The 10,341-nt window shown below is 46.3% G+C and overlaps 1 protein-coding gene across 1 annotated transcript; it reads left to right on the forward strand.

Annotated features, from left to right (window-relative positions):
* The first annotated feature begins 7,963 nt into the window (after nucleotides 1-7,963).
* LOC131209200 (small ribosomal subunit protein uS5m) lies at nucleotides 7,964-9,739 on the forward strand. Its single transcript, XM_058202205.1, has 2 exons — nucleotides 7,964-8,222; nucleotides 8,296-9,739. The coding sequence occupies exons 1-2, from the start codon at nucleotides 8,024-8,026 to the stop codon at nucleotides 9,444-9,446; spliced, it is 1,350 nt and encodes a 449-aa protein (XP_058058188.1). The 5' UTR covers nucleotides 7,964-8,023; the 3' UTR covers nucleotides 9,447-9,739.
* The last annotated feature ends 602 nt before the right edge of the window (nucleotides 9,740-10,341 follow it).

Raw genomic sequence — 10,341 nt, forward strand, 5'->3', positions numbered from 1 at the left:
CCATTGCACCCTGTTTTCTTTTTCGTTGTTCCCAGCCGATCCGATCCCAGCTACCTCGATTCACGACTTCCTCCCGGAACGAGTTTTCGCAGCGTTCGGTGTGCGTTGATGCGATTTGCTTACGCGAGCAAATGTTTTTGGTACGGTCTTTGGCTTTTCTTTTTCACGGCGTGGTTAAAGGGCACAAAAAGCTGACTTGAAGGACGCTAAATCAATAGACTTGGCCCCCGGGGGGCGCTATGCGAAACGCGACGGGAGCCACGGGTGGTGGTGGCTGGTAACACTAGAACAAAGGGAACTTTTTATTCGTTGTTTCGAAAGAAAACACAAACCTGTATATATTGCGACCCTGCCGATGCCGACACACAAACTGACTTAGAATTGGCGTTGGCTGACCGGAATGTGAAGATCGAAACGGCACGATCAAGGACGACCGGCACCAACCTAGAGTAATGCAATGAAAATAATGCAATGATGCAAGAACTAAGCTGGAATAATTGGATGCTGGCGGCAATAGAATCAATATTGTGTTTGTGTTCTTGACCGACGCGTTTGAAGTGAGGCGATGGTTTATCTTTTAATATTTCGCGAATCACAACTAGGACAAGTTAATGGCCGTTTACAAAACTGGATTAAATTGTTGCAAACTATTCGACAAACCAACTAGACACAATTAGATACCAACTCTATGGTATCCGTCGGAGGAACCGTATCCTTTTATCTCTGACACGATTAATGCGTACGTAATGCAATTACTGATTGAAACTCAATAGTTTCCCCATATCCACGGCAGCGAAATATTATTTATTGGGAAATTTCCATTTAAGGAGAAAATTAAGCTCTATTTCTGGGAAAAGAATAATCGAGACAAGAGAACGGACGCAATCTGAGTGTCCGCTCTGGTAACCTAGGCAGGGCAAACCGAGAGACTAGCGCACACGTTGGCAGAACTTTGCATAATGAAATAAAAACAAAGAAAACTACACACTTTCAGGGAATTCAGCCAAACGACACCGCGGACTGGCGAGCAAAGTGGAAATGACCACTGACTCCGGGCAGTAAAGACAAAATAGAAAGAAATTAGAAAATGGAAAAGCAGTACAAAATGTCCAAGCGACGCCCGGTGCTTGCCGACCGGACGAAGGAAAGTAAGGTGCGAGCCTCGCCATCGGCATCGACAATGTTGGGAAAAAATAGAGAAAACAACTACACACAAACACACACCCTTATTAGCAGAAACTCGTAGAGGTGAGGGCACTAGTAGTAGTAGTTGTTGTTGCAGTGTGATGCCACACTGGGGTCAGGCCGCTGTAGACGTACGGCACGAAAACTAGGTGTCAATAAAGTACGCTCGAGCGCGGTCTAGCGAACTTTGGAGTGGCCACTTTCATGCTTCTCGAATGCTGAATCTGGCATAGTTGATTTTGCTGCCGCTATGCTCCTGCGCTGACTGCTGCTACGCTGGCTGCTGTTTTACTTCGGGATTTTTTAAACCTTCAGCGATTCCAATAGCTATCGGCTTCGGGGTTGGTTTGTCCACTCCTTAATGCTATGCAGTTGACCATCAGAACCACCGGTAACTGGTAGCCGGTTTATGCGCGGATACGAGGCTCGGTACAACTTCTTGTTTGTGCAGATGCATTACCCAATTGAGCCATGGAGCAGTCGGTTCCATGGCACAATCGGCATCATGGTGTTTTTACCCGTTGCCTGAAATGTTATGTACGCAAGTTATCCTACCAAACCTTCGGCGGTTGTGACGAAATTTTCGAAACGTTTTGAATAGAAAGCCTTCGTTGTACAATACAATTCAATATATTATGCAATCAATTTTATACGCTTAGGAACGCACCGTGATTTGATCTGAGTGCGTCAGCTTTTCCTCTGTGATAAGTCATTGTAAGTTGTAAGTCAATGAATAAGATCTGCCGCCGATGTCACTGTGGTGGACGAAAGTCCACCGCATTCGCGAAGCCACAGCCATGGGTACGCTTGCGGGGCCACTGAAGTGTCATTGGGAATTTAACGATCCTCGAGCCGCGAGTCTCGCCAAAATACTTCATCGTGAAGTGAGGTATCGTGGCATAGAAATGGTCCCGGAAACAATGGAAGCATTCGGAGCAGCAAGGAAAGCCAAACAGCTGTTCTCCAAGGATGTATTTGGATGAAGTGCATCCATACTAGGTGGCCCAGTTCCCACGGCTTGACGTTTCGACAGGCATGTGGCAAAATTCTTTAATCGCTTTTGCAAACGGTAAACGCAACGCATTATGCCAAACCCATGAATCAAGTCAGGAGAGGTTTAATGAAGTTCCTAAGAGCAGCCATTCAAAATGATGTCACAACAAATACACATTTTTCTTCGGTCAAGTGCACTCGAGAAACGCACTTCACTCCTTGGTTGTAATGCAGAACGAATGCGTTGTTGTTTTCCAGGACCTCAAAAAATGTTCACATCTACTGAAATGCATCCATAAAATCTGACCATAATAGGTTGATCCCTGAGGGTTCCACCTGAAGCGGTTTCGGACAGGATCGTGCAAGGATCATTGTGGGGAACGCGCAACTCAAACCCGATCACGTTGGCAACCTGCCAAAGAAAGCAGACAAGATTCAACCTCGCACAGCATACAGTTCATCCAGCAAAACCTGTCGTAGCCATTTTACACACAATCATAACACTTATGATAAGTACTGTCGACCGAAAAGAGCTTTTCCTTTCACCGGCTTGCCTCGCTCCCTAACTTTGGTAGAAGGAAGCGATCGGTGGCTACGACGGGTCACGGTAACCGAGACGCAATGGAAGCCAAACTGGTGAAACGAGATCGAAGGATAACGTTCCTGGTGCATATTCTTGATGGTGAGTGTGTGGCGGTCGAATTTTTGGACCACATGGCTCGCCAGAGTTGGCCAATGGATCGAACACCAGGCGACAGGAGCACAAATACCTACCTCACTCATGTCAATATACTACAGATTAGACGCAAGGACTCTTGGGATGGTCGAGTGTGCGATGAGTGATAAGTGAGTGAGAACGCACGGACCTTCAGCTCCCGTGTGGTACGCGACCTTCGAGCCACTCCGAGCGAATGCGTTTTAAAAATTTAAAAAAAGAACCACGTCATCTCAGGAACTGGACGATGGCTTAGAAGACTCGGCTCAGCCTCAACATAGTCGTTGCCAGGCGAATGTGACAAAGCAATGTTTTGTGTTTATTCAGGACGCATTTTCTTCCCCGGTCCTGTGCTGTGTGTGTTCGTGGCTAGATGTCGATGGATTCTGATTATAGCACTTAGCCAGCACTTGGGTGGTCGCGGATTGCTGTTGAACCGATGGCGATAGGACTTACGGTTTTAACGAGAAACACAAAAGCGAGAGTAAATAGTTCAATTAGTTGAAAGGATGCTCTCGTGCTAGAGTGGACAACTCGGTTGGTCACAAGTTAGTGAAGTGGTTGATTGAACCATTCCCATCGAGTGGTAATATTTGGGTTTATTTAGTTTTTGCATAGTCTTACAGCAAGGTTTAGGCACACATGTGTGTTTAGTTTCACAACTTTTTCATCAGCTCATGTGTTTACTATACAAAAATTGACATACAGAGTTGATTGAACGATTGAATTCTGGTGTCATTTAAATTATTGTGCATTCTTTTCAAGCACATTTAGCTTATTGAAAACTGTCCATCAGGACTTAGCGTTACGTGACGGACTACAGTTGGACCGTTACGCACTGATCGCAATGAAATTAATTATTCACTTTACTGTTCTATCGGATCGTGTAATTTAACCAAAACAAAACAATCTCGCTTCCCAAGTCGAAAATTATCTAACACAAATTCGAATTATTTCAAAATTTTTAACAATACAGCATTTTGTAATACAATCAAGTATTACTTAAAATATTCGTCGTTCTGTAAAACAAAGCTGAATGCTTTCGATGTTTAACAAACGATCTGCTCAAATCCATCATAGAACCATCAGTTAAATGTTTCGAGATCCGAGCAGCAAACGCTGCTTAAAATAATCTTTAGTACAAAAGTTGGGTCATATTTTTTCATTACAGTATAGTATTTTATTTATGAGTTTAAAAGCATAAAATGCAATTTTGTATTCATACCAGCTAAACTGGACCAACTACCAGCGCTCCGAATACGAGCCTTGTGCCATTACGTTCTTCCATTCGGGATCCCACGGAACTGGAAACACCAAGTATTCACCACCCGTGAACTTATGCAAAAGAGCATGAAAGAGAAAGAGAGAAACAGAGAAGCAAGGGAAATGGGGAACAAAAAATACGAAAACAATTCAACCATTCCGTTAAACGGTTCGCCGATTGAAAGTTGAAGATTAGCGCACTTGAGAACGGGATTTTTGCCCCGTAGGCCTGCGTTTCCATGCCGACAACAACACCGTTTCCACGGGAGGTTGCGCGAAATAAAAAACCCAGGAAAAACGCCCTAAGTCAGGACGGCGGAAGTGGGACTCGCTACCATTCATCCGATCGAGCTTTTCCCGTCCAACAAGCAAAATACCGTTGAAGAGGAGTGTAATCGGACGCATTACAGAAAAATGAGTGCTCGCACACACAAACACACACCGTTGCATTTAATGTAACAAGCAGATTGAGTGTTGTAAACGCCCGGAGGCGCCGAATGTGAAAAATGTTACAAAATAACGTCCAACGCTTCAGGTTCGTTTGGAATTATCACTAGCGATTGTGGTTCCGTCGGTCGGGAGTGTCTACAACCGGGCCTCGGAACCGACTCTGCTTGCAGGGTGGTCATGCAAACCAAACAAGGGTCTTTTCAAAATGGCGCCCTGCAGATTCTCTCCGACGAAAACCGACGATATGTAGAATCCTGTCAATAACTGTTCAATTGTTTCAAGACAACATCGGAGTCCGAAAGACACTTCGTGGCGTTCCACAGATTCTTATCCGGCTAGATATATTTGAATAGATAACATGCACATGACTCTTCTATAGCGTAGGAGGAGATGAAAAATTAAAAGCATCATGCAGACTAATTGAAGGAACGACCGGTGTGTCAAAAGAATTCAAAACTTGTTCGTTATCTACAAGCTCACAAACTCCATTCAAAGCTGACACCCATTTCCGTGGGCCGGCCAGAGATATCTGTTCCGTCTTTAATGCTTTATAAACATGGATCAAACATTCGCCTAACAATTTATTAGGACCGCACCATCGCTGAGCCGGGCTACGCTTCGCACAGCCATGGGAAATGCATGGTGAGAAGCTTTCGCTGGTTGTTGGCCAGGCGAGATGAAGATTTACGATATGATAGGATGACAAACGGTAGCACTATGTAAACATTACGTCGGATAAGTTTACCATCCATCGTAACGGGGGTGACCCGGATGCACCGGTTCCGGCAAATGAAGCATGAAACGATAGTCCAAGTGTTACAGAACGCAAAGGCGGTCTCGAGATGCGGATCGTAGATTGACTGATAGTCTCGGTCGGCTCATCGGTCCCCGGGAGTGGTACCGAATGAGATTAAGCATGAGGCTCATTAGAAGTACCGTACGAAGGACCAAACCACGAAGCTCGTTGCCGGACCCTGGAATCTGCATCCCGCAGCGCCCGAGGACTTGCGTGTGTGAGTAATGTTTAGCAAAGGGGCTCGGCCGGGTTTGCAGGACTTTGATTTCATCTGTAACGCTGGGCAATAAATGTCGGGTTGTCACCGTTGAATGTCGGCAAATGTTGTGAATGATTGATGCTGGCCGCCATTGCTCAGCAACAGTTGGAGCGCGAATCTGCGGACCGAACACTTGGCAAATCAAATGTTGTGCCAAATGCAGCCAGATCTCGATGAACCATGCACGATAAGCTGTTATCATGAAATTTTAATTGAGTGCCAAGCAAGCGTCCCAACCATACAGCCTTTCTTTGCATTCCACGCGAACGGGAAGGACTTTCCCGTTTCCCTCGGTGACAGTTCGCCTCACTCTCCGGGTTCGCCCTAAATAATCACCATTCCAGACGTCTGCAGTCTCAATGCCTAGGGTAAGGGATTTCTGTTGCTGTTTCCTTTGCGCTTTCCAAGGCATTTCCTGCGTCTTGTCGCGCCTCCAATGTTTGCAGCGAGTTTCACGCCATGAATATGTATTGTTCCGTTGGTAAATATTGAATTGTAACTAAAATAACACACCGTGAATGTTCCCTCGATGCGATTCGTGTGCAATACTTTTCCCAATTAACAGAAGGTCAGAGAGCGGCGAACGGTAATGAAGAGCCAAAAGCCCGATCGGGTGTGTTGGTTGCCATAAAGTTTTTGGAAAAGTTGTCGGATAATTACTTACTTAGTTACCTAATATTTTGTAATCGGTGCGATTCTTCATGATTTATTAAATGCTGTCCGCCGCTCATCGTTTCAAAGCTCTGGTACTAGCAAGCGACCATCATTTAAGTAAGTTATTACTTTCAGTTCAAGAAAACGCAAACCAATGTTTCATTGTCCTACCAAGATACAACCTACAATGTGCCCTGTCGTTCGGCCAACCCACATCTAGGATACGCCCAAACCAACGCAAAGTTCGGTACCAGCGACTGTTACAACTTCTCGGCCGCCCCGCAACAGAGTTCATCATCACATCGGTCGAAAATGGCATTGAATTTATTTTGAGCCAGCAAAAGTGTACAGAGCACTTTGGGCGTACTATTTTAATATTAATTTGAAAAATATCGTTCCCATTGTTTGTTTGCATTTTGCAGGCAGCCATGCCAATGTCGACTGTCGATTGTTTGTTTGGCAAAACCCTCCGGACTGCGCGCCCGGTCCCTTGGCCTTACACCGAATCCGTTTGCTGTTGCTTATTTTGTGTACTGGGCACACCACCACCACGCCACGCTGGCAAACTCTCCGCGCCGCTTCGTTGGACCTACTCAAACTTGATAGATTTGAGGTTAGGGTTTAGTTGCAAAGTTGTTTAGATATAATTTGGCCTCCGTGGGCGAAACGGTGAACCCTTGCTTGCGACACGATGGTTGGTAGCGACAAACCTCCCGGTCGTCTCGCCGAAAGCATGGCCCACATAACAGCCAACAGTGTTGAAGAAACAATAACGAAGCATATCCACGAGCACCGGGCGACCAGCCGGAATGTGTGAAGCTATTTTAGTGCCTGCTACGACTGCGCCACGACTCAAGGCAATGTGCGGTTTGGCTACTATGGCCGCCGATTGGCGAAGGCCGAGTAGATGAAAAAAAATAATTAACATTCAAGTGCTCGGCAAACAGTTCTGCAGCAAAACAGAGGAACGGTGGAAAATTGGCAAACACAAAGCAAATTAGGAAATCGATGACGCACCGTTCCACCACCACACCACCACTATATACACTAATAGTGGTTTGGCTTTGCGTGAATCTTGTGCTTAAATACAAGATGATGTGTTTGACGATCTACGTGCCAGTTAAAATGGCTATGGTTACGAAAATGCCTCTGCATTCAGTTTACAATCACAAGTTTTAATATTGAGTTACGTTGTTCCGGTTTATTTATCGCCAATAATTGTGAAATGATTTTTTAATGTTTCTCCACACCCATTTTCAGCCAAATCGGTTCAGTCGCTGTTCGTTGTTCGAAAACTGAATTTTGAATTTGAAAAAACCCTCTTGAGAAAAAGTGCAATAAAAAGCTTAGAAGAAAGCTTAGAGGAAAAAATGCTTAGTTTGGAGAGTTGAATTTCTTTGAAAGATGGAAATTCATCTGGAAATTTTGAGTGTTTTTGGAGAGGTTTCGATTTGGTTAAGAACATTACGATTTGAATAGAAAATTATTTTCCAAGAAAAGCCAAAGCTGCCAAAGCTCATTCTGACTTGTAGAGGGCGCTGCAGTCGGCCTGCTCGACCGGAGCATCGAACCTGCGGTGATAAACGGACGTAGGCGCTCGAGCAATTCCTGTCACTGTTTTGTAAAATAAATAACTAGAAAACAATAATCGTGTTTTGGCATTTCGGATTTCCGGCCGGTACGTTCTGTTTATTGTTAGTGCAGCAAAATGTTGAGGATTGCAGCAAAGAGCAGCGAAACGTTGATTCGTGCATTTTCCTCGATGCACATCAGCCGCCAAGCTCCATTAAGCAGTACTGTGAGAAACCATTCATCATTCACTTCGGAAGAAGCCCGCACCCGAGTGCTCTTAAACCCAAACAACCCAACATTACATAATGTCCGCAACACGAGTTTCTTCAACAAACGTAGCTATTTCTGTTGTTCACTTGCTCCTTGAACGCGGTTGTTAACGCTTGTTCTTACCTTCGTGTCTTTCAGTTCCCGCCGAGCAAATTTGGAAGGGTGTTATCTCGGTTAGTAACGCTGGTAAAAAGCGTGGCCGCGGAAAGGGCTCCGGTCGCATCACGGCAAAGGATTTGAACAAAGGGCAGGTGATCGGATTCGGAAAAGCGAACATTGTCTGGCCCGGCCTTTCGGCGCCGGTTGTCCGGGGTCGGGAGTTAGTTCAACAGCAGCGTTTGCCAGAGGACAAGGAGCGAGAAGCGAAGCTGCGGCGGATTCGCGATGAGATGGTGAACTTCAAGCGCCTGAAACTAAGCCCACTTGAACGCGGCTGGTCGGGATCGAAGGCGCCGGGCCGTAGCATCGGACCTCCGGATCCGATTGGCGAGGACGAGTTTTTAGGGTTCGAGACCAAGTGTTTGGAGCTAAAGGCTGTCGTAAATATGAAAGGCAACCACGGACGCAAACGGCGCGTTTCGGCCATGGTCGTCACCGGCAACGGTAACGGCCTTGCCGGGTTCGGATTCGGTAAAGCGATCGAGGGCCGAGCGGCGCTGCGGCAGGCCAGGAACCGTGCCGGTCAAAAGCTGATGCACTTTGAGTTGTGCAATGGTAATACAGTGTTTCACGATTTCCACTGCCAGTTCGGTGCTACGAAGCTGTTTGTCGAACGGAAACCGGAGGGCTACGGTCTAAAGTGTCACCGGGCGATACGCACCGTGTGTGAAGTGCTCGGTATTAAAGACCTGCGGGCAAAGTGCGAAGGATCAACGAACGTTCAGCACGTTGTGAAGGCTTTTTTCATCGGACTGCTGCAACAGAAACACCACCAGCAGATAGCGGAGGAGAAGGGTCTTCACGTGGTTGAGTTCCGACCCGAGAACATGAACTTCCCGAAGGTGGTCGCGAGTCCCACTGTGTGCCGCACGGAAGCGGAGCTGCACAATAACGAAATTCTCGACTTCACGCAGTACTGCATGGGTGGAAAGATTCAGTTACAGAAGAAGAAATTCCCTCCCTTCTACACCAAGTTCCGGTCGTGGGAAATCTATCTGAAGAAGCAAGAATACCTCCGCAATCAGGATAAGGTGCGAGTACGGATGTTGGCCGAAACGGGTGAGGTACGCAGTTTTCTTACGGAAAAATACCCCGAATGTCGAATGGGCCCCGCCCCGAAGGAAGAATAGCGGAGCTGTGGTTAATCCTGAGTGGTAATCGTCTTGTTCGCGTCTTTTTTTGAATCGGCCCACGAACCAGGCAGTCGTCAGTGATATAATGGGAAAATGCACACGAATGTGCAAATGGCAGCAATGCAGAAAACAACACAAACAAAGCGCGTCAAACAGCTGATTGTTGTTTGTGTTAGTCAAGCGGTCATCAACATCGGGGAATGTGCAGGGTTGCTACGACATCGTGCAGGGTTGCTTTTCGCTGAACAGCTGGCTCCGTCAGCTTTCGGAAATAAACATTAAGAACATTACCGTTTTGTTGAATACTTTCGAATCCGAAGTACGGAACACAATACGGAGTAAAAGAGAATTGCAATCTGCTACCATCCCCTCTTTCTGACGGGCACAGTTCTCGGATGTGTTTTTTTTCTGCCTCAACAATATTCCCCGCTTGAACCCTGCCTTCGGTGGCGCATTCGCGTTCAGTCAATCGCGAGCAACGATCAAACACGGCACGGCAGGAAGAAAGAACGCAAATAGCACGACAGCCACAGTTTCCCAATCGCATAGCACTAGAAGACGACAGCAAATGTAAAAGTTTCTCGCAGAAAAGCAACCGTATTTTCAAATGAAAACCAAAAAGCAGCCACGCTGCGTGCGGTCTGTGCAAGCCAATTAAACCAAGCGAAGGTGGAATAATTGCAATATGTGCTAGACACGTATCGCGAAATACGCCAAACCAGAAAACGGAACCGAAAGTGCGCATGCAAAATCTGACGTTGCAGCGAAGTGGACTTTTTGGGTGTATTTTTAAAACAACTCCCGGAGTTGGAGCAGCAGAGTGAGCCAACGAAAAGGACTTTGTGGGGTGGTGCTGCCAGTATTTTTGCATTCGCTTCACCCACCTCATGTG

This window comes from Anopheles bellator, chromosome 2 (genome assembly GCF_943735745.2).
Source record: "Anopheles bellator chromosome 2, idAnoBellAS_SP24_06.2, whole genome shotgun sequence".
Classification (NCBI taxonomy): domain Eukaryota; kingdom Metazoa; phylum Arthropoda; class Insecta; order Diptera; family Culicidae; genus Anopheles; species Anopheles bellator.

Bases quoted from the DNA above. Each gene is read 5' to 3' on its own strand.
- LOC131209200 (XM_058202205.1), top strand. From the start codon at position 8,024: ATGTTGAGGATTGCAGCAAAGAGCAGCGAAACGTTGATTCGTGCATTT. The intron at 8,223-8,295 runs GTAGCTATTTCT...CGTGTCTTTCAG, and splicing joins CACGAGTTTCTTCAACAAAC to TTCCCGCCGAGCAAATTTGG.